Consider the following 23,279-nt stretch of genomic DNA (forward strand, 5'->3'; position numbering starts at 1 on the left):
TTGCACCTCGCCGGTAATATTTCGACTGCGTATTATATACGCAGTAGGTAGTTAAGGTTACCCCTTAATCTGGCGATCTTCGGCAGCACTTACTCACTCAGCCTTGTAGAAATGATATTTCATTCCGATCCATCAGTATGTCGCCATAATTCGGGATAATGTGTTTGATTTCATATGATATGATATGATATGATAAATGTTTAATACAATAGGTAGTGATTAATACAAATTAGAGAAGTTGTGTTCTTGATTGAGATATATTACTCAATTAAACTATAATAATGTGTTTGTAATAATTTGACTTTAAGCCCAATTTCGGAAATTTTATATCATAACCGTTTGGATTTTTCCTTGGGCTGTAGGGTTTTTTAATCTATCGTCAACCTTATATTCGTAGTTTTTGGTAAGGATCTGATGGGTTTCTTCTATCTGACATATTTCGTTCCGTTTGACACTTGAGGGATTGTCTCTTGAGTTTGTGGAAGGAGATAATTGGCGATTTGGTATAGGTAGATAGATATTATTTATTCAATCTTATTTTATAAATTTGATGATCATGATGATCAAAGTTTCAATTTTTCTTCCCTTGAAGTTCTAGATTTGCATTTCGATTTGCTTTCGATTTTTCTATGGAGTCAAATTTCATGGCCCTTGACTTTCTGGAGTTTAAGGTTGACAAATTGACAATTTATTACGCGGTACATACATACGCTGCGTACATACATACATAAGTTTATATCAACGTGGGTGGGTTTACAAGGATTTTTCAAGAGGGCTAACTTACCAAGGGCTGATTTGTGGTTCCCGGAAATGGCAGGTGCTTGTTCCTGTGCCTGTTTGCTTGTATGTTTTCTGTTCTGTACCTTGCAGTGGTTGGAGGATGGGAATCCTAATAAGTGATGGTAATATGGTAAGGTTATGTATGTACAGGTACTCAGATAATATGATTAAATTGGTCAATTGATAATAGTTTGGTTGCAGAAACTTCTTTGTGTCTTCTATCTTCTCCACTCATCGATGTTTATAACATCAGGATAGACAATTGAGAAGAGAAGATAGATGGATGGAGGAATACTATCTCACTCCGCTCTTTATATTCCACTTCCCCTTCCCCTTCCCCTTCCAGCAAAGATCTTCAAACACCATGGATGATACTCCGTACCTGCAATAATGCTAACTATGGCATTGGCAAATGAGATATTAATCTGTGGAACCGATTTCTCGTAATTAAGAAAAATCCCCATACAATCTCATCTCTGTACAGTTTGTGATCCGTGGATTGTCCTCGAAATGTCAAATCCACTGATGTAGCTGATAGCTCCCTAGAAGGTATGCCAGGATTAAATACTCCGTACTGGGTTACAAAGTAGATACTGTGCCTTCCTGTACCTGGTACATTGGTACTGTATGTAGGTTATGTCCGACATTTATTTTCTCGTGGGGATACTTATTAGGTACTGGTGGTATTAAATATCTAGTAACCTATACAAGTATGCGAGCGAATGCAATATTGGAAATAAGCACATTTATTCACATCAATACATCCTAACAAGGTATTGTGTACGGAGTATACTTACATACCTCTTGTCTTATATTCTTCATTCTCCTAGCATCTCCAATTTTCCCTTTTTCCAAATATTCACCATGATTATGTGAATTAGCTGCAACGTCGTACGACCATGATATAGGAATAATAACACGAATGGCCCCTATCCCGAATCCTTACGAATTTTATATCAACCTATCAATAATCGCCGACTTATAGTACTACCAACGACTTGCGCCAAAAACTATCCACAAGAACAAGCAAAATCCTTCATTGGATGGTCAAATGTCAAACTTTATACAGTTGTCTTTCCAATTCGCAATTTTAGACCAGAAAATAAAGAACTTCTGCTCTCATGGTAGCATCTGGCACTAGGTCATCATGCAGACTCAATCCTCCACCTCCAGTACTACAACAATCATGGCTTATCCACCTCGACCTGAGTCACAAAGTCCTACTTTAACGGAACCAGATATGATTCTTCCATTACAAAATGAAACGACTTATGATTCTGAATCATCTTCGCGGCATACCTCTTTTCAATTTGCTTCCATGTCGGAAGATGCATGGCAACGGCCAGCCGATTCCAAATATCAAAGTGGGCTGCCGTCTAAGACACCAACTACGCCGATTATATATGGGAATGGAACAATGTTATCAGATATAGGCGAGGTTACAGAGGCGGAAAGTACACCAGCGAAGAAATTACCTGGTCCTGCCGAGCGAAGGTTTATCAAGCAGCAACAACTTCAAAACGGTCATCGAGTAAGCTCAGTATCATTGGGACATGAATTGAGAAGATCTGGAACCAAGACTGGAACGCACGAGAGGAAAATATCTGTGGAATCAGCAAGTACTATTACTTCAGAACCACAATCTGCGATGTTTGAAGATATCGATGATACAGTCAGCGTGGATGATAGTAATTTCCAGGGTGATGATGAGGAGAGTGTGGCGGAATCTTATACGGACACTTATCGCGAAGAGCTTGTCGAAACGGAAACACGTAGATTATCGCGCAGGGAAGGAAATTTTGAAGATGGGGAGGATGATCAAAATTCAAGTGCTGCTTTGAGTAGAAGGGCCGAACAAATTTTATTGAATGCCAAACGTCGACTCAATGTGAGTTGTGTAGATTCAAACCAGGTTCATCCACTAACCATTGCATTTTAGAATATGGAGGGGAATTTAACACGAGCGCGAAGCTCCCTTTATGTAACGCCTTCTATTTCCATGCCTTCGATTTACAGCAGTAGTCCTTTAACCAATCCATCTCTCTTACAAATCGACCGGCGCATAAGTGGTGTACCTTCAAGACAACGATCATTTTCTAGTTTCCATACAAGCTCGGCAGCTTTGAGTCCTGGTCATTCGAGGGTTTGGAGCGAAAATAATATATCTCCCTCACGAGCAACGGCATTCCCAGTTCGTGCCTCAAGCGCGGCAGCTACGTATAGAACTAGAAGTAGTATGGGCTCGCACGCATCAAATCCAGCATCGCCAGGTTCCCCGCCAATCATCAAGGAGGAGAGTAATGGAAATATAAGGCCAATAGGATCCGGTCGATCTTCACCACATAACAGGGTATCCCCCTCTCAAGCATCGTATCTTGAACCTCTGGTCGAGGATGGGGTTCCCGAATTTGATGACAGGACTAATGGCTGGACTAATCCTGATAGAGATTATTCAACCGTACGAGAAGGACGCTTGAGTCGTTCTTCGTCAACTTCAAGCATTAGAATGCAGGATATACAGCATCAAATGCATGACCTGAAAGGAAGATTGTCAGCTTTGCGAGATCGTGCGAGGGATGATAATATGAAACGTCGCAGTCTCCAAAGTTTACGGACGCCTAGTCCATTCACGGCCGGGGAGCAGTGGTACAATGGAGGTGTTAATGGTCAGGACGCAAAGACAGATTCAGTGGTAGATCACGGTCAATCGAATGGAGCTCAGAATGGCGATTCTTCCAAGGATACATACTCTGTACACCTGTCCCAGTCATCTACAAGACAAGCTCCAAACTATCCCAAATCAGATGCTACGAGCATATATGAAGATGTGGACGAGAGCCAAGTGAAATCACCTGAATTATCGAGCCCACGTCAAAATCATACACCGATAGTGGAAGAAGAGGGCTATGACACGTGTTCAGAAGAGTCGGAAATTTCAAGCAACCATAGCTACAATGACGATCGTGAAGAATTCAATGAGTTTGACCATGAGGACAACAGTGATGCATCAATTTATCACGAATCAGTGACCGAGCAGATATCACACGAGGATCGTGAAGATGCATTTGATTACGAACATTTCTTCCTACATAGCGCAATGGGTACGATGAGTCGGGAAAGAAGAGGAAGTATTACCTCAGAGGATTCCGTAGAAACAACACGAGGACCAACAGCTCCAATGCCTCTTGTGGAGAATGATCATGACCCTAGTCAACGATCATCCGTGGTTCATCTTAGATCCGACAGTAACGCTTCTATTTCTACTCTAGCCACTTTTGCGACTGCCAAGTCAAATATGGACGATGAAGAAAGTAGTGAAGATGAGGAATATCCTTTCGATTCAACAGCTCCTTATACCGATATACGTAATCATAACGCTCCGGACTCACCCACAATCGCTCCTTATAATTCAAAAAGAGCCGGTTCTATTGGAAACAAAAGATCAACATTTGGCTCTTTGCCCAGAAACACCGCAATCCATGACTATAACGACATTGGAATAGCTCGAGGCTCTGGATTATACGATATTGACATCAGACCCGACCTACACTCTAGAAATCGCTCCCTCGATTCTGTTACCTCTAACAGCACTGCTCGTAGCTTCCCTCTTTCCACCAAACTCAGAGAATATCCAAATAACTTCACCCCACCTGGTACCGCCTCTAGTACCCCTTGTCATCCAACACGCACCACATCCCTAGAAAATAATCGCAACAAGGCACGAACTTCACCAACCCAGATGCTTTCCAACGATGATCAAATTCTCGTCGAGCGATTAGTCGCTAGTCTGGGAAAATGTATCTTGGGTTTACAGAATACGGAAGCGGGAAATTATGATTCTAGAATTTGGAGACGAAGATTAGATGCTGCAAGGAGGGTTTTAGACGGTGAAGAGGGAGCTATTTAATAGCATATACTCATTCATTCTTTTTTATTCTACCTTTTTTATGTTTTTTTTCGATTTACGACTACGTTGCGTTTGCATTATTGCCGCCACATACGCAAAAGATTTTTAATTTATTATTTGTCATTTGACAACTGACAATTTTTTTCTTGATTCTGGAGAGAAAATGGGCAGGAAATGGGAGGCAATACCAGAAATAGGTGTAAATGCGAAAATGGACAGGACAGGTGCATTTACAATGAAAAACGCTCTATGGCCATAATTTTTGGGGGCTGGTTTCTTGGGAGGGACAATTCTTTTCTAAGTAAGAGGATGAATCAGGTTTTGAGTAGGTAGGTAGTTGTTGGTTGGGTTGCAGCTTCTACCCTTGTTATTCGGGTAATACGTTTATATAAATTTTATTTTTTATTTTTATCCTTTGTTTTTTTTTGGGTTGGGGAGAGAGGGAGGGGAGGAGAGGAAGTGGGAAGGGAAGGGAAGGAAAGACCTCGTTTCTTTTTTACTTCTCTTACTCACTTGGTTGGTTACTTACTTACTTACTTACTCTTCTTTGATACCCCTTATGATATGATTATTAGTCTTTTAGTTGTTTATTATCTTTTTTAAATTTGTTTAGAGTGTGGGGGGGATTGAGGAGCGGGAAGAGGAAGGAAAAGCGGATATGTGAAGGAAGAGAGGTAGAGATGAGGTGCTTGGATTTGAGGGAGGATTTGATGAGCGGTTGATAGAATTGATATGTATGGATAGGATAGGTAGATAGACAGATAGATGGATGTAATACATTTGATGATGTCTACTTTTTCGTTTGTTGTTTTGTTGTTATATACTTGAGTATACTGACTTATCTTGTCTTGTCTTATATTATATTTCAATACAACATCATCTAAAATCATATGTTGAATATAATTATCAAATATTTTAAACACTCAGATAGATACTAAAATACTCATCTATTTATCCGATAATCTTAAAAGGGGGAAAAAATACTCCTTATGTATATATAAAGATTATCAGATTGAAAATCTTATAAAATAAAACTATTTTTATATCTATATATACTTCTACTCCTAGATTTATTTCTACTTTAAAACAAATAAGGTTATCAAACTTGGGAATTTGATTACTTGATTATATTTTTTGGGGGGGGGGATGATTTTGTTAAAGTCTTGAGTATTATTTAATGTATAATGTATAACGTATAACATATCTATAAACCATACTGTAAACCATGCTATAAAGAAAGAAGAAAGAGAACAAAGTTATCTATCTATTTGTCTACTACACTCCACCTCCAACCCTCTCAAGGAGTTCAGTATCCTAAACCTCATTTCCATCGCAATCCGTGTTTCATATCCCATATCCAGTATTCCCAATTCGTATGTCTGATTCGTAACCCCATTCCCAAATGTAATCCTAAACCTAGCCCTAACCATAGCTCATATCCCCATCCTCATCCACATCCCACAATAACAACCTACAACCTATTCCCAATCCCCCCAAACTTTCCTTTATACTCCCCTTCACCCCTCCCCTCTCCCCCCCAAAAGGAAACCCTCACCTCAAAACCCTCTCCCACGGTTCCCTCCACGGAACCCCTAATATCTCAAAAATCCTCTTCTCATCCCTCCCCTCCACCAACATCCCATCCGTAACTTTCTTTCTACTGTTCCATCTCCCTCCACTTCCTCCACCTCTCCCAACTTCATTTCCTTCTCCTCCCCCACTCCAACCACCCCTCATCACATCCTTAAATAACCCCCTCTGATTCAACCGCATACCTTTCTTCCCCGCTAATAATCGCATGCTTCGATTAAAGATGTCGTCACCGGTGAAGTAGATCAGTGCAGCGCCGAGTTGGGTGGAAGGAACGATGAGGAAATCGATGCGGCGCCAGGGGTTGTGGTGAGGATCCCTATGGGTAGTAGGAGAGGAGGGGGAGGAAGAAGAAGAGGGTAAAACACAACATCCATGCCATTTTGATCCTTCATTATTATGCGGCACAGCGAGAGCAGCTACCAGAAACTGAGAATCTGTGAGAATTTTCACGAGAGAGGTTAGAAATGGGAATAATTGTGTTGTAGATATCGTGTGAGCTTTCGTGATTATAATATCGATATCACCGGATGATTTAGCACCGCGACGATAAGATCCCCCGATTGTGATTTCGATATCCGGATCGAGAGATTGTGCTGTTTTCGTGATATGGGTACCCAATTCTTCGATTTCGGCGCGGGGAATTCGTAGTTGCAGGTCTTCGTAATGGGTTATGCCGATTTGTTGGCTGGGGCTAAGTTTGATGTTTTGTTCTAGATCGGCAAAGGTGCGATGGCCTTGGGATATCCATTTTGAAGCTAGTTTGAAATTGACGCCGTAGATACCCATGAATAATTTGAGGATTTTATCGTCGGGTTCTGCTTCGGCGTTTTCGAGACGGAGGAGTCGACCTGTGAGGACAATTCCTTCGATTTTTTTGGCGATGCGTTCTCCGATTTTGGGAATTTGAATGGCTTCGTCGTAGGTGCGGATGAGAGTGAGCTGGTTTTTGAGTTGGCAGCATGCTTGGAGATAAGAACGGCTTCGCCATTGGTCGCCGATTCTTTCGTAGTACTCGCGCATTCGGGATAGAATTTCAATGGTGTGTTGGTTGGGATTGGGTCCTTTGGAAGCGGTTCCACCTGTCATGCATTGGAAGTTATTTAGACTTCCTTTTCCTGCGAGAACTGCTCGGCGGATTTTGGTGGGAGCTTTTAAAGGTGAGCGACGATCGTCTTCTGAGTCGGGTTCATCTATAGTATTGTCAAAGTCACTAGTGGTTAATGTTAAATCATCGTCAGAGTTATCATGGTCGAGTACACCTTCAGTTGCTCTGGCTAGTTCAATAGCTTCATTCAGTATACCGAAGTCTACTTGTTTTGAATTTGCAGTAGATTCTTCATCCAAAAGTTGCAAGCTTTTCTCTGTCAAATGGGTCAAACTTCCTTGTTGTGATTGCCGTCCAGACATTGGAGCTAAAGGGAAAGAGATTGGATTGACGGTTGGCATCAAATGTTGACTCCGCTCGGGTGTCTCTACCGGAGGTACGTATTCCCACTTATTCGGCTTTTTAGTAGAGGCTTTTATCTGTAGTGATTTGTCCGACTGTTGTGACTCTGATGGTACCAATATTTGTTCCTTTTCAATGACTGCACCTGGATCTTTGACCAAATATTTCTTCCCAGATGGATCATAGAGATATTTCTGCTCGATGCAGTCCAATAACCACTCTTCATTTACCATGCTGGCTCCTACCGGTAGAACTTTGAGGTAGGTAATAACATCTTTTCGTGTTAATGATCTGTCGATGATCAAATAGTTGATGGGCTCGTTGATATCTCTAACCCATGTTGCGCCGCGCTCTCTTGCCTTGGTAATACGAGCACGTCTAACAGGTGACTTATCATCATTAGGAAGAAAGAAAAACTTGAGTCCTTCGAAGACCCTATCTTTTGGAGGTACAAGCTTGAGGGGTTTCTCCTTCTTTCCGGTGGCCTTTTTGGCCGTCCCCTTATTCAGGGTTTCTCCCTTTCTCTTTTTGCTAAGCATTGATGCTATTCCCGTGCTGTTAGTAAGAACCAATTTAGCTGGTGTTGGGTTTGATATGCTGCATTGATCTATGGTTGGTCTTTTGGTTGAACCATCCGCACTTCTTATAGAAGATGAAATCTCTTTCTCAAAAGAACTACTAGCAGAAACCGTAGCACGCGATTCGCTTCGAAGACCTGACCGTTTACGAGGTGACTCTATTGACAATTCTGCAGTAGCAGTACCATTCACCATATTCTTAGCCTTAGTCACATTCCCCTGTGGCTCAGATTGACTTCGCTGTAACGAAGGAACATTTTTGAGAAGTGGTTTATACACCTTTCGAGGTGGCAGTGTATTGAATTCCTTAGACCGGGGAGGTAGCAAACTTTGCACTTTTTGCGAAGGAGCATCCAGTATTGGTTTATTGCATTTTTTCCAAAACTCTCGTGATTCATTAGGCATTCCATCATCTGAATCTGATTGATTCAAGGCATAGAGCTGCTCGAAAAAGCTAGCTTTGTCTGACTATTTCCCAATTGTTAGATGAAGAGTCTTTGGATTCTTTGATGACTTTTACTCACCATGACGACAGGCAAACTGTAAACTGATGCAAGTAGCTATTTATATATATAAACTCATAAACTCCCAAGGTCAAATACGAGACGCCTGATGATTACTATTCAATTGCTTGTTTATACAGAGTAGGTCTCATGAGAATTGAAGACATTGTATTGTTGGTATTATTGCTTATCTCGGACTTGGTTCTTTGTTAGGACATCAGGGCCCGCCAAAGGGAAATGAAAGCTAATAACTCTGTACCTAACCTCATTCTACCAGGCCCCCGATCATCCCGCTTCCTCCATCAAAACAATTTATTATTTATTTGATATTTAATATTTATTATTAGAATCCTACGTCACCACCCAACTCTTATATAACCATTTCCATATATATTCGATATTATATAAATATAAATACAAATATAAATGGGAGGGATATTTGAACATTGATACTTCACCTCTGCATTTTATTGGTTATCGCACTCTTCCAACATCTCACGCCGCTCGAAGCAAACATCTTACATCTTCCTTCAGGATTTGCTTACTACCTTCCCTTGCCTACCGACCGACCGACCGAAACCTCTTATCGATATCATCCTTACTGTACTCGTACTCTCGTACTCGAGTAGTTCCATCCATCCAATCATGGACCCCCCGAATCCCCTGAACACCCTGAATACATTTCCCCGGTTCTCAGACTTACCTTTCGAGTTGAGACTCGAAATCTGGGAGCTTGCCGCTTTTCACAAACGCATTTTGGAGTTGAATTACTGCATCGTCGATAAGATATTTCTCAACCTTGGTCTACCTCCCGCGATACTTCATACGAATAGAGAATCGCGTAAAGTAGCTCTCCGCTTTTACAACAAGTCCTTCGGTACGGATGAGAAGCCTGGGAAGATCTACTTCAATCCCGTTTGCGACACGATATTTTTCAGTTCGAGACAATATGATGATGAAATTACGGCGGTAGCAAAGCATTTTTCTATTCAAGCGCCATCTTTACCTTATCAACATCAAATCCAGTCAATTGCTCTGGCTGAAAGATTTTGGGGTGAAACTCACCGGACTCTTCCATTTCGTCTTTCTGATGCTTTGGGAAATATTGCTAGATTTCGATCGGCTTTTCCTCACTTGAAAAAGGTCCTCCTGGTGAGAAATACACCAAGCGAGGAAGAAGTTGATTCGTGGTCTCGCTATTCAGGCATAACTTTGTTAGAATCAAATATGAATGCATTAGCGGAAGATTATATATTGGATATTGTCATAATGGCATTTGCGGAAGATTCGAAGACGCGACCGGGCGAAGTAGTAGACGTGACGGTGATGGAGCATCCCCAGGGAAAGATGTAATTCTCATTTTGTCATTCTTATTTTTTCATTCCTTTTTCATTCTTCATTGTTTTGTTGTGGTTCTCGGTGGGACAATTATCTTCCTATTTTTTAAGATACCAAGAACATTTCATATGAGAATCATGCAATTTCAGTTAGTCTTACATATTATATTTTATCATGCCATGTTTTTTATTGGCTCCATATCAACCAACTCTTTTTACCTATGAAGAAATTTTTATCTCATGTCAATGCTGGAACAAGTGAACACAAACTGCACAACATCCTTCGCTTGTTACCGGTCACACCGAGATCATCTGCCAAAAGGATCTCTGTATTCGTACTTGGCATCTGCACGGAATGTAGAAGATTTCCCTTATTCTCTGCGTTGAGGCTCCCTAGTATGTACATCAATAAACCGAAATTGTCTGCAGCTGCAGATTTTGGCGCCTTTGAAATGCAAATACGCGCGTTCGGTGCCACGTGGCGCTTCTAATATTTTAAATGATCCAATCCAATCCTCTTTCACGAAAGATTACGGAAGTAAAAAGATAATTAAGAACAAGAGTCCACACTAAATAAACCCTTTGAGAAAATGATCCGCAGGAGGCTAGGGTTCAGAAATTTATTTCGCACCGATAAAATTTAAACGGAGTATATAAGATTCCACTATGTTAAGGTTAACGGATTTTCAGATATTCCGACATGAAGAAGTGGAAAAAACATCGGATTTTAAAGATTCCGTACCCCTACATCATTGCGTATGTTCTTCTTGAAAGGGTTTAGTGGGTGTTCTTGTAACTAAGTTTTTACGATAACGCTTGCTTCATTGATGATGATATATTTTTGGCTCGCAATACGTAGTGCGGGGTTAGCGTAGCGCTCCGTACGGAGTATTGCATACTAATCATTTAATCGCTGTCTCCACTGTGGGTCGTGAGATTGGAAAAGTGTCAATTGTTTGGTATTGACATTCGCGGTTGTGGTGATATTAATATTGGTGAGTGTTTCACCATTCATTGCATTTTGTCCGGTTAGACACATGTGTAGGACCAACAATAGACTTTGGAGTTTCTACAGTAGGTATCTCCTCCGATTAAAGAGTACATGTAACATAAGAAACTGTACTGAAAACCTATCCCAACTATCATTCTCGTTGATATGATACTAGAAATGATATGACTTACATTGCATTGACGGGCAAAAGGAATCAAATGCAAAATAAGCCGGGTATCGACCAGTTCCACATTCCATCCATATATGCACCCTGCCTCGTGGACTACAAACTTAAACAGTATGCAGATTTGAAATGCGATGGGATATTCCGATCCAAGGGTTCGGGATGCTCTTCTTGATTTTCAAGTGGGAATTTGAATGAATAGTCTATTATTTCTCTACATGCATGTCTTGATTCGCGGATTTTCTCTAGTCGGATTGTCCATTTGAATGGATCCATCATCGAAGCAAAACGTTTTTGAGGTGGGTGCGGATGATTGCAGATTTTCATCGGCCAATATTGGAAGGTCCCAGTTTTATTGGCTGTAATCGTGTTTTGGTTGCTTTCTTGGTCGTTCATTTGTCATTTTGAGTTTCATTGGCGTTTATAAACTCTATGGTTAGGCTTCAACGAGTGCGGGAAATGGTCTGTAGTTTCGCATCCTTGCTACATCTATCATGAGCATGTGCAGATCTAGTATATGTACAGCCATAAACTGCTTTAGATGCGATGCTCGCGCTAGTGGTATGTGGAGTCTTCTCGGAAGTTCTAGTGGTCAATATTTCTCCTTAATTTCTACTAAACACTCTTCCACTCTTCGCTGTAGAGTTTTCTGTTATAGCAGGAGGTATCACCATCGATACAAATACCCCTATCTCTGCCTTATTATCAAAAACTTTCGGTCTTAGTCGACCACAATGACGAGATTCATGCAGATATGACGAGAATGCCTTTAACCGCACCACCAAGCTCATGATATCTCGCTCGTCGCAGTATTATGTATAGTAACTTACTTTATGGATATGATACTTCAGTATACAATTCTATGCATGGCTCAAAAAACTAGACAGCTTACTTCAAGAGTCTAGTATATTCCCCATTCAAATTGTGAACGCCAAGGTCTAACGGAAGATGAAAGGACACTGAGGAATTGGTGCAGTCAACACTGGCTATACATTCGGAGTCATCATCACTGGATTCTTCCTTGACAACCGAGTGGCAGATTGGCTCCGTAAAAGACAGGATATGACAATCCATTGTTTCGTGACTATTATCACTACATTCATTGAGACATCATCTCTTCGAGGACTGCTTGGATGTTTTATTGCCGGATATATACTTAATGGTCCTGGTCAGGGTGTTGCGTTCGTTGAGTATGCTTGTTCAAATCATATTTTACTTCTCGATTTGGAGGATATTAAAGAGACCCGTGTGTATACTGGAGTGCTTGTAACATTGATGATTAGAGGGAAAGTATATAAGATTACTTGATCTCTTTATATACTTATTATAATAGCTAACCAGGGGAAAAAATATCATGACTTTCTACCAATTATTTTATACAGTTGCCTCATTCATTGTTTACTGGATCAACTAGCCTACGCTTGTCAAAAACATGTTAGGAAGCTTGATGAATGGGGTAGGATGCTCAGGTCTTTGCATATACATTCCGCAATTCTCAAATCCGCTCAATTATTTCAACTCGTGTATCCTTATTAACCCCCCCCCCATAAATATCGAGCTTCTTTTCTCCCAAAAGACCTCCACAATATATATTAACATTCTAGTCCTGTAGATGGGAAAATAGACATAATCTCCCAAATACTCAATCAAATATATATTAATAATCCCACGCATACTTACTATCCTCTGTGCCCTCCTTCCCATCCATCCCCTCTTCCCAAAAATTCCACACTACTAATCTTAATTTACATCCAAAACACCACGCAATCCCAAATCCCAATCCCGCACATACATCACTCCAAATTCCTCGCGTCCCCCACCCCCCAACTAAATAAACAAAAAACAACAAAAGTAAATCAAAAAAGCAAATCAAAGACAAAATCCTTCTATCCTTCCAGTTATCTATTTTTAATTTCTTTTTTTTTTCAGAGGGAGAAGAGAAGACAGAAAGCTATCTTTCCCTCCAACTCGCCATCCCGTGTATAAGGAAATTTCTTATATAGGATTTTTTGATCTGGATGTATTATATATATTGCCATTGGGTGTTAGTTGATAAGATGCAGGGGATATTAATAGATATAATATATATATTATGAATCTTATATTAATAATATATATCAATAATTAATAATCCCATCCTCGGTTATAAAAATTCTAAATATAAGATTAAAAGTAGATATCTTATTCGTATTACGTATATATCATATTGTCTAGAATAAATGTAATTTTGATATACTAATTACATTTTCGTTTTTGTTTTTGTATCTATTGGCTCTGGTTCTGTGTTTGCTTCTATTTAATATTTGATAAACTATCTTAGAACGCTACGAAGTAGATTTGGACGAAAAGGGTTTTAGATCTCAGTATGAATTCCTAAGCAAATGAATTTTTTGGTCGCAGAACATCGGGATTCGGTATATAGAGTTAGATATTAGATGTTAAATACAAAAGGAAATATGATTGAAGTGTTGGAGGTTCTTAGAGAGAGGGATAAGTTGCTGATTGATCATTTATTAAGATGGTGAAATTCTATGTTTTGGTAATTCCTATCATATTTAAGGTTATATTTCCCTCGCTATTTCCTTTTCAATTTCTCTTTCCTTGAACTAGAACCTAATTATAAATATAGATACAAACTAACTCAAACCCCATCGCTCTTCTCCTATCCTAAAATAGTAAAAATGAATTCTACTTCTACTCCTCCTCCTCGAGCTCCTTCTATTTCTTTATCCTACTCCTACCTCTCCCCCAGCATCAACATCAAAATACTCCATAGATATTCATATTCATTCCCAACCCTCACCCTCACCCTCACACTCTCTATATAACTCCTCATCCCCGTCATCTCCAAGATTCGCCAAATTCCCAAAGCAAAAAGTATACCACATAAAACTATCACTCTTATTAATTATCACTTAGAAGAATCGATATAAGATGTGGATATGTGTGTGTGTGTGTGTGTGTAGTAAATCAAATCATACCAAAAATAAGATGGAAATCTGCTAAATATATATATATCATAACTAAAGGATGTATATTATGCTCGGATCGATGGGGATGATAATATAGATAATGTAGTAAGTGTAGGGAAAGTATGGGGGTTCAAGGATCAAGGGAGATGTAAAGGGAGATGAGGGGATGAGATTTGTATGGCTGGGTAATGGAGGTATGAACCGATAGACTGATGATATGGAGGGGGAAGAAGAGTCGCTTGAGGTAGAGCTGGACCACATCACAACATCATGGGTGTATTGGGATACTGAGGATAAATATTGCTATTCAATATGAAACCCCTTATGCAAATCATAACACATTATACCAAATTGATTCGATAATACCGTTTGAAAATCCAACAATGACTATTTACTCCTTGGGCTCAGGTTTAACGACGATCGTCGGTAAATCCTTGATATCTACATGTTCTTGTGTTCCCAGATCTACTACCCTTACTGCTTCTACCCCAACAATACCTTCCTTCAATGCCATGAATTTAAGTTCAACTTCGTAGCATGCTGATGGTGCAAGTGGTCCTATACGGGTATCTGTACTCAGGCATACAACTTCGCTTGATTCCATGGCGGAATTTCGTTGCATGGCATATATTATGTTGTCATCGAGGACAGCGTCCGCAACCTTTGGATCTCGACGTGCGCTTCCATGACTAGCAGAAGGAGGCCGTGTTATTCGAGCTTCAGTTCGACGTCTTTTTGGTAAGACAAGGAGAGCAAGTTTGCGAGGTCGATCGGATCGATTCACTATGAAGATAGACCAGATGAAAGGGTGACCTGGATATATTGAAGACGTAGATGGGGAGGAGAATGTCATGGTAACTCCAAAATCTGGGACAGAGTTTTGATGTCGATGATGAGAACGTGTCGGAGCGGTCGCTTCTATTGTTGGAAGAGAATCGGGATGAGGGACTGTTAGGGTTGAAATTGTTGGAATACTATCAAATGTTGCGCCGATAGACAGTGCAGAGGGTCTATGAGGTCGTTGAATAGGTTTCGTAGGTTGACCAAAGCCGTTATTAATAGGAGGTGTAAAATCGAGGGATGCAGACCATTGCATCATGATCTGTGGTTTACAGACACTACTGACATTTGCTGTGGCAGTGATGGAAATATCGATGGCTCGAATTTGAGACTTATTAGTAACGTCAATGTCATCAGGTAATATTTGATAGAGGAAGGTAATATCATCTTGCGGCTGACAAGTAATTGGGAGTATTAGGCCGGGAGTTTGATTTAAATCTTGCACTTGTCCGCCGCACACCTTTATTTGGATATCTGTGAGGACAATGTCACAATTTACAAAAGGGGTAATATCAATATCTAGCGACGCTATTACTGAAGTATTGCTGGGTGTACCATCTGGCCTCGAATATCGGACGCGGGAATTGATAGCTGGGTATACTTTAATTGACTGCCGTGAGATATTCTTAAAAGGTCGAGCTAAGTCGCGAGCGATTTGCGCTGCTGGTGCGACTCTGGCGACTCGTAATGCAGACAATCGTGGTTTGATACCTTTGAGATATGCATCGCCACTGAAAGCTTCAAGGAGATTCAAGCCTGATGGAACCTGACTTGGGAGATATTCCTGGCGCAATGCATCTGTATCGACTTGCTCGGCTGCTTTGAGATTTGCCGTGGCCACAAATACTACAGAAGGGCTCTGCAGGCGTAGCCGTGGTCTACCGAGAAATGCAGAAAGTTTCCATATCAAAAGTATATGACCATCATTATTGGCATCATCAGCCTCATCTGAGCCTTGTACAACTATCAATGGCTCGTCGGTATCTTGTACAGAACCCTTGTAAATAAGCTCACGTCCCGCCGAGCCATCTTGATGCTCGGTATTCGCATTTATAACGTGAGCTTCCAAATTTATTATAAGCCTATTGAGATAGGATCGAAGAGATCGTTCGTCAAAGTAAGGTGTTTGTAGAACGACATAAATATTGACGGTTTCATCTAGCATCTATGAATGAGTAAGATAGAGAGCTTTTTCAGTAATTCAGAGAACTAACCAAAATAGAGAGCGTGTCTTTGAGGAATGGCAGCTAGTGGAGAACTATGGCCCTCATCGAGCTTTTCCACACTCCCGCTCAAAGCCTCCTCTATATTCAAATCACTAGCCAACGGGATGATTGTGTCCAGAATTGAGCTTTCAGTGAACTCCAAGCTGCCACGAGGAACTGGCTCTTCTTGCGACGCAAATTCCTCCATCATTGTGATTGGGATTCTAAAAGAATCATAAAATGTGTAAATTGTTACTTATAATATATTTGTAAACCGCATACTTTGACGAATAATTGAAGGTGTTTTATATGTCGTTAAAAAGTTGAAAGGAGTACTGGCTGCGTACGTAGGTAGTTACAGTAGCTTCCCATGGAAAACGCGCTAAATAGCGGCCGAGCAAAACCGCGAACCTTTTTTTGAATTGACAAATGCGATCTTCATCCTTGCTTTTGGTAACACTCAACCACGAATTCGTTATTTCGTCTTCAATTTCATCAATATGAACGGTATTAATGGTCACGCAGCTGCCTCTGCGCTCTGGCAGGAAGCACGAAACGCAGATGGGCGAGTTTACTATTACAACACCATTACGAAGGCGACGCAATGGACCAAACCCGAAGATTTGATGACACCTGCAGAGGTATAATTCTTCACTCCATTCAATCATCTATCATATATCTTTTACTGACAACTTTCGCAGCGTGCGCTATCGAATCAGCCATGGAAAGAGTATACGGCCGAAGGAGGGAGGAAATATTGGTATAACACTGAGACGAAGCAAAGCTCATGGGAAATGCCAGCTGTATACAAGGAGGCTTTGTCAAAAGAGACCGCATCGCCGGCAGTTGCTGCTGCATCGTATGTATATCTGAGATACGCTTTGAATGTCATTCTAACTTTGGCTCAATAGAGTACCAACCTTCGTTGCAGGAGGTGGCTTTTCGGCATCTCAGTATGACCAACCACGAGACAGAGAACCTTTAGGAGAAGCTCGTCAAATCGCATATGGCAATGATGTTAATGGAAGTCGCGCTCAAGCTTTTGTACCTGCTAACAACGATCCCGATTATTCCACTTTTGAAGAAGCAGAAGCAGCTTTTCTCAAGCTTTTGAAGCGACACAATGTTAAACCTGACCTTACGTGGGAAGAAGTTATGCGATCGATTATCAAGGATCCTCAATACCGGGCCCTCAAAGACCCCAAGGATCGAAAGGCTGCGTTTGAGAAGTATGCTGTTGAGGTTCGGCTGCAGGAAAAGGATCGTGCAAAGGAGAGGCTTGAGAAGCTCAGTTCTGATTTTGCTACTATGCTGAGAAGCCACCCAGAAATTAAACACTACACCCGATGGAAGACAGCTCGACCCATCATCGAAGGGGAGACGATTTTCCGCTCCTCGAATGATGATGATGAAAGACGTCAATTATTTCAAGGCTATATCATGGAACTTAAGAGGGCGAATATGGAAAAAGAGGCCGCAATGAGAAAGGCAGCGATGGACGACCTCGTTGATCTTTTAAAAGGGTTAAATCTTGAACCATATACAAGATGGTCAGAAGCACAAGGTATCATCCAGTCACATCCGCGTTTCCAAGGTGATGAGAAATTTAAGACACTCAGCAAGTCGGATATGTTGACAGCGTTTGAGAACCACATCAAATCTCTTGAAAAGACATTCAATGATGTTCGACAGCAGCAAAAAACCCAAAAGCTCAGGAGGGAGCGTCAGAATCGAGATCGGTTCATAGGTCTTTTGCGGGAACTTAAAGCTGGAAACAAGATCAAGGCAGGATCAAAATGGAGTCAAATTCATCCTTTGATTGAGAATGATGACAGGTACGTTGCTATGTTGGGTCAGTCAGGTTCTTCTCCTCTGGACCTATTTTGGGATGTGGTTGAGGAAGAAGAACGCGCATTGCGTAGCACACGAAATGATGTATTGGATGTTCTTGATGTAAGTTTGGTAGGCTTTTTAGTGCGATGAAACTCCACTGACCGCCTGCCAGGATAAACGGTTTGAAATCCAGCAAAAGACTCCATTTGAAGAGTTCCTAGCATTAATGCAGAATGATCGAAGAACTGCTAACATTGACCGAGACTCATTGTTGCTAATATTTGATCGCGTCAGTATTCCCTTTCCTTACCACAAACGACCCCCTTAGCTTACTTGAACAGTTACGTGAAAAGATTTCTCGAAGAAACGAAGATGATAAGCATCAAGCAGAGCGCCATCAACGCCGAGCCGTGGATAACTTGAGATCTTATATTAAGCATCTCGAACCTCCTGTTCGCATTGGCGATGAGTACGAACGAGTTCGCTCTCGTTTTGAAGGATCGGAAGAATACCTTGCCGTACCAACCGATGAACTTCGGCGCTCTGCTTTTGATAAGGTAATTCGTCGGCTTAAAGAGAAAGAAGAAGACGCCGAGAAGGATCGTAGCAAGCGCCGTGATAGAGCTTCAGTTGACCGTCCAACTCACAAAGACCGTGAACGAGACCGAGGACATCGTGGCTCCGCTCGTCATGATAGGCGTAGCCGCTCACCAGAACCTGATGCATATGAAGCAGATAGACGAAAAGCTATTGCAGACCGCGAGAAGAACTACCGAAAAGGTGGCATGGCTGACACCTTGCTTTCTCCAAGTCGTCGTGATAGGCGTGATCCTGATATCCATGATCGTGAACGCGAGCGTGATAGACTGATGCGGGATCGTGATCTCGATAAACCTCGGAGTAGACGAGAAGATTCAATGAGTCATTACGAGCGAGAGAGGAGAGATCGCGAAGACGAGAGAGAGAAGCTCTACAGGAGACGAGGGGATCCTCGAGGTAGCATCGATGAGTTGCCTTACGGCGATGAACGATCAAGTGCACCCAGAAAAAGGAGAGAAAGTGAAGTAGATGTTCGTAGGGATAGTAAGGTCAGTCACATCAACTTGTTATTTGCTCTTCGTCCACTCAAAACTATTGTCTTTACATTCAAAAACTAACATAGATTCCGAGAACAGAGAACCAGAAGGGAAAACACACCTAAACAACGTGAGCGCTCCCCAGTTCCCCCACGTGAACGGCGTCACAGGACTAGGACACCACCGGCTGCGAAAATCCCCGCCAAGGAAGAGCCTGCTGTCCATTCAGGTAGCGAGGAAGGCGAAATCGAGGAAGAATAGAGGAATTAATTGGACCTCTATTTTAAAGGCCAAGGTTATCATACACCAATTAGATTGAAGAAAATCCGCCATAACTGTACGTATCCGCACGCACCGTACTTCTATTTTTGGCTTGATGATATTGGCAAGCAGGCAGTTTTCGACCATATGGTATTCAGCAAACGAGTTGTATTGCTCGAGTTTGAGCAACGGAAACCAAAGATCAAGGGGATGTAAAATGATGGAGAAAAACTGGACGAGCATGAAAAATTCGGTGTGTATTTTTTTTCTTATAATTATTTATTGATTCTTCGCACTCAATATCCTTGTTGCGTAAAAGCGTTCAGATATCATTCAACATGCAAAATAATAAGCGTCCCCCAATGACATATTCTATGAATTGAATTGCAATTATATTGCATGTTGCCTATCCGCATCTAGCATTGCGATCCGTGATTTCACCCATCTTGACGACAGTCATCCAGGACGTTCGATACCCCTCAATCTACTTGAATGAATCACACTATATGCCGTATATCCTTCAAATTTTGGTGGTCATCAAAGTAGGACCAGGCATCAAGAGATAGACTGTCGTCGCCTTTGTTAGCCGCCTGGATCATCATCCTGGTCGGAAGACCCTCCTTCCATTACCATACCTTGCCCATCACTTTTTCCAGGCTCCTGAAATGCCGACCCCTTAACGCCATGCAATGCATTTTTAGGGGGAGGAAATGAATCATTCTCAGAGACGCCTTTAACTAGTAGCAGCTTTGTCATCCTCGTCCAAGAAGAACTAGATAATATTAGTGAAAATGCTTGAGATTTATTGGCGACGATACTTACGTAGTTACCACTCAACTTCTGTTCATGGTCCAATTGGGAGTTGAGCTTGTTGATACGAGGTCTGTAGTTACTTGGATCACGACGGAAAGTGACATCGAGGTTCTTCAAGAACGTGTTGCAACCAGTGAGTAATGACTCGGGAGCATTGGCACGAGCATCAATACCAGGTTGGCCGTCAAAGACAATAACACGATCAGCGAGGTAAGTAGCCATGATGAAATCGTGCTCGACAATAAAAGCAGTCTTCTTCGAGTGCATGATGAATCTCTTAATGACACGGGCGGCAATAACACGCTGTTCGGAATCGAGGTACGCAGAGGGCTCATCAATGAGATATATATCGGCGGGTATACCAAGTGCGAGGACGATAGCTACACGTTGCAATTCTCCTCCGGACAAGGTCTTCACTTCTTGATCGATGAATTCCTCGAGCTTAAGGGGCTTAACGACATCCGTTTGGAACTGAGGCAGGAGGAAGGCAGTCTTGATCTTCTTGAAAAACAATTGTCTGACAGTTCCCTCAAATTTTGGTGTGATCTTTTGAGGCTTCATGCTGACCTTCATTCCTGGAACCTTTTGATTGCCATCTGGTTGAGTAGCGCCAGCAAGCATTTTACAAAAAGTGGTTTTACCAGTACCGTTCTCTCCCATCATGACGACGATTTCTGAATCGGTGAAATCTCCAGCCTCGATGGACAAGTGGAAGTTGCCGAGAGTCTTTTCCATGGATGGGTATTGGAATGCTCTAGATCTGTCTGCCATGAATTCATCGGCAGCCTCGGCAATCTTGAATGTTAAAGACTCCTCTCGGAATCGCAAGTTCTCAGTTGGGATGTTACCATCCAAGAAGATATTGATACCTTCTCTGACAGAGGCTGGGAGAGTCACAACACCGTAGACGGCAGGTTTTCCATACAGTACGCAGATGAAGTCCGACAAATAATCCAATACTGAAAGATCGTGCTCAACGCAAATAACATAATCATCAGGTCGCAACAATGATCGAATAATTCGAGCAGCGCTAAGACGTTGCTTCACATCTAGGTAGGAAGAGGGCTCATCAAACATGTAGCTAATTATAGTCAGTAAGAATTCATAAAAGCTCTGTGAACACCACTTACACATCGGCTTGCTGTACACAAACGGTTGCAATGGCAAATCTTTGTAATTCTCCACCGGATAAAAGATTCACATCCCGGTCCATAATGTGATTCAATTCTAAAGCAATGTCAGTAGAACCGAAATGCATATATGGCATTGAAACATACCCAAAATGTCGCAGACCTCCTTGAAGTTATCCATTGTTGCAACACCTTCGATCAAACCTCGCACAGTCTTATCTGGTCCCTTAATTGCTCTTGGAATTCTGTCAACATATTGGGGCTTCACGATCGCTTTCAAATCATCTTCCAAAATCTTGGTGAAATAGTCTACCCTGGTGTAAGCGCATGTCAGGAATTATTAAGAATTTGATCAACATACTTTGCAATTCAGAACCACGGAAGTATTTGATAACATCTTGCCAGTCTGGTGGGTTATCATATCTACCCAAATTTGGCTTCAATTTTCCACTGAGAATCTTGAGCGCTGTACTCTTTCCAATACCGTTGGAACCAACCAATCCCAAAACCTGTCCTGGACGTGGTGTAGGCAATCTGTGCAGCTTGAAACTGTTGGCAGAGTATCGATGAGTTACGTGAGACTCCAAATTTGTCGGCAAATTGATAATGTTGATAGCACCAAATGGACACTTCTTAGGACAGATACCACATCCAATGCACAGATTCTCCGAGATGAAGGCGATTTTTGACTCAGGGGTGACTTCAATACAGAGGCGACCACTTCGAACGACCGGGCAGGATTTCTTGCATTCTTGTCTACATTTCTGCAAATAGACGATTAGCAACATGTAGAATATGCGGAGAAGAATATATGAGCATATTTACCTTTGGCTTGCACTATTTAGATGGAGGACATTGTCAGTGATATTCATATGGCGGGGTATCTGGTGGGGCGGAGCTCAATGCAGAATTTGTCGCACCTTGTCAGTACTGATGATAGCAATACTAGAAGTGAGCGGATCAGCAAATTATTCAATACGTAGCTTTTGACTGTGGCAGAAGTAGGAAATGTAATATTCGCGCAACATTGTAAACTTTGTTTTGTGACCAGGAGAAGGACCGCGTACCGGGTAAGTTTGTCAGACATCTTGGACGCTGTTGCTCCCACCGAGCACTAGAAATTTGTGGTGAAAGAGAAATAACAAAGTTTTGTGAAGAATCTGCAGATTACGTTGAGTTTGTGCTTCTTTTCCCTTGTGCAAGAAGACTGAAAATGGTGTATAGCTAGAGGCTTGCAGATGGGTATGAGGTCTGATCAATCTGTGGATAAGTATTTTAATATGGTGGTGAAAGGTTAAAAAGTCTTTAGTGTTAGATCACATTGAATTTCGATTATTACACAATAAATATCATTGGTTGGGGAGATCAAATTTCATAGGTACGACTGCTGCGGTACCCACTAGAGCCCAGAGAACAATGAACGTTGTAAGCACCTAGTCCGTAGATATCAGTTCAAATGAACACAGTAAATCCGTATAAATCATCTCTCATTTTCAAAATTATATATCAAATCAATCATTCAAGATTTTTACACAAAACCAAGATAAATATATTGGATTTCCCCTTATTTATAAGTAACACTGATTTTCAATAAATTCATCTATTGATAAGGTATGATATTATATCATTAAGATGAAAAGAACGTATTTTCTGATCTCATGGTTTTATTTCAATAGGGTTTACTATCTTAGTCTGGAGTCCCGGCGCATAAGTACAGTCAGAAATCACGTGAAATAACCCCAAATCGCCTAGCTCTTCTCGGTTAGGTACGGTAGCCTAAAATCATATCCTGAGCAGCTGCTCATGTTAATCAGTGTGGAAATTCATCA

General features: G+C 41.4%; 7 protein-coding genes across 7 annotated transcripts; 4 read left to right on the top strand and 3 right to left on the bottom strand.

The window, feature by feature from the left end:
- Nucleotides 1–1,179: 1,179 nt before the first annotated feature.
- On the top strand, nt 1,180–4,687 carry SS1G_06611 (hypothetical protein; the record flags this gene model as incomplete). Its single annotated transcript, XM_001592320.1, has 4 exons — nt 1,180–1,223; nt 1,327–1,405; nt 1,922–2,668; nt 2,720–4,687. 4 exons carry the CDS (start codon nt 1,180–1,182, stop codon nt 4,685–4,687), a joined length of 2,838 nt encoding a protein of 945 aa, XP_001592370.1.
- A 1,551-nt stretch (nt 4,688–6,238) lies between these two features.
- On the bottom strand, nt 6,239–8,832 carry SS1G_06612 (hypothetical protein; the record flags this gene model as incomplete). The annotated part of the gene is made up of 2 exons (XM_001592321.1): nt 6,239–8,773; nt 8,830–8,832. The coding sequence occupies 2 exons, from the start codon at nt 8,830–8,832 to the stop codon at nt 6,239–6,241; spliced, it is 2,538 nt and encodes an 845-aa protein (XP_001592371.1).
- A 621-nt stretch (nt 8,833–9,453) lies between these two features.
- On the top strand, nt 9,454–10,161 carry SS1G_06613 (predicted protein; the record flags this gene model as incomplete). The annotated part of the gene is made up of 1 exon (XM_001592322.1): nt 9,454–10,161. One exon carries the CDS (start codon nt 9,454–9,456, stop codon nt 10,159–10,161), a length of 708 nt encoding a protein of 235 aa, XP_001592372.1.
- A 1,653-nt stretch (nt 10,162–11,814) lies between these two features.
- Nucleotides 11,815–12,657, top strand: SS1G_06614 (hypothetical protein; the record flags this gene model as incomplete). Its single annotated transcript, XM_001592323.1, has 3 exons — nt 11,815–11,881; nt 12,297–12,510; nt 12,654–12,657. The coding sequence occupies 3 exons, from the start codon at nt 11,815–11,817 to the stop codon at nt 12,655–12,657; spliced, it is 285 nt and encodes a 94-aa protein (XP_001592373.1).
- A 2,026-nt stretch (nt 12,658–14,683) lies between these two features.
- Nucleotides 14,684–16,548, bottom strand: SS1G_06615 (hypothetical protein; the record flags this gene model as incomplete). The annotated part of the gene is made up of 2 exons (XM_001592324.1): nt 14,684–16,194; nt 16,347–16,548. The coding sequence occupies 2 exons, from the start codon at nt 16,546–16,548 to the stop codon at nt 14,684–14,686; spliced, it is 1,713 nt and encodes a 570-aa protein (XP_001592374.1).
- A 289-nt stretch (nt 16,549–16,837) lies between these two features.
- On the top strand, nt 16,838–19,507 carry SS1G_06616 (hypothetical protein; the record flags this gene model as incomplete). The annotated part of the gene is made up of 5 exons (XM_001592325.1): nt 16,838–16,978; nt 17,039–17,196; nt 17,249–18,290; nt 18,512–19,258; nt 19,346–19,507. 5 exons carry the CDS (start codon nt 16,838–16,840, stop codon nt 19,505–19,507), a joined length of 2,250 nt encoding a protein of 749 aa, XP_001592375.1.
- Nucleotides 19,508–20,240: 733 nt separating this feature from the next.
- On the bottom strand, nt 20,241–22,537 carry SS1G_06617 (hypothetical protein; the record flags this gene model as incomplete). The annotated part of the gene is made up of 6 exons (XM_001592326.1): nt 20,241–20,279; nt 20,330–21,401; nt 21,451–21,547; nt 21,598–21,759; nt 21,812–22,206; nt 22,518–22,537. The coding sequence occupies 6 exons, from the start codon at nt 22,535–22,537 to the stop codon at nt 20,241–20,243; spliced, it is 1,785 nt and encodes a 594-aa protein (XP_001592376.1).
- Between the last annotated feature and the right edge of the window lie 742 nt (nt 22,538–23,279).

The sequence above is a fragment of the Sclerotinia sclerotiorum genome, genomic scaffold, assembly GCF_000146945.2.
Source record: "Sclerotinia sclerotiorum 1980 UF-70 scaffold_8 genomic scaffold, whole genome shotgun sequence".
Taxonomy (NCBI): Eukaryota; Fungi; Ascomycota; class Leotiomycetes; order Helotiales; family Sclerotiniaceae; genus Sclerotinia; species Sclerotinia sclerotiorum.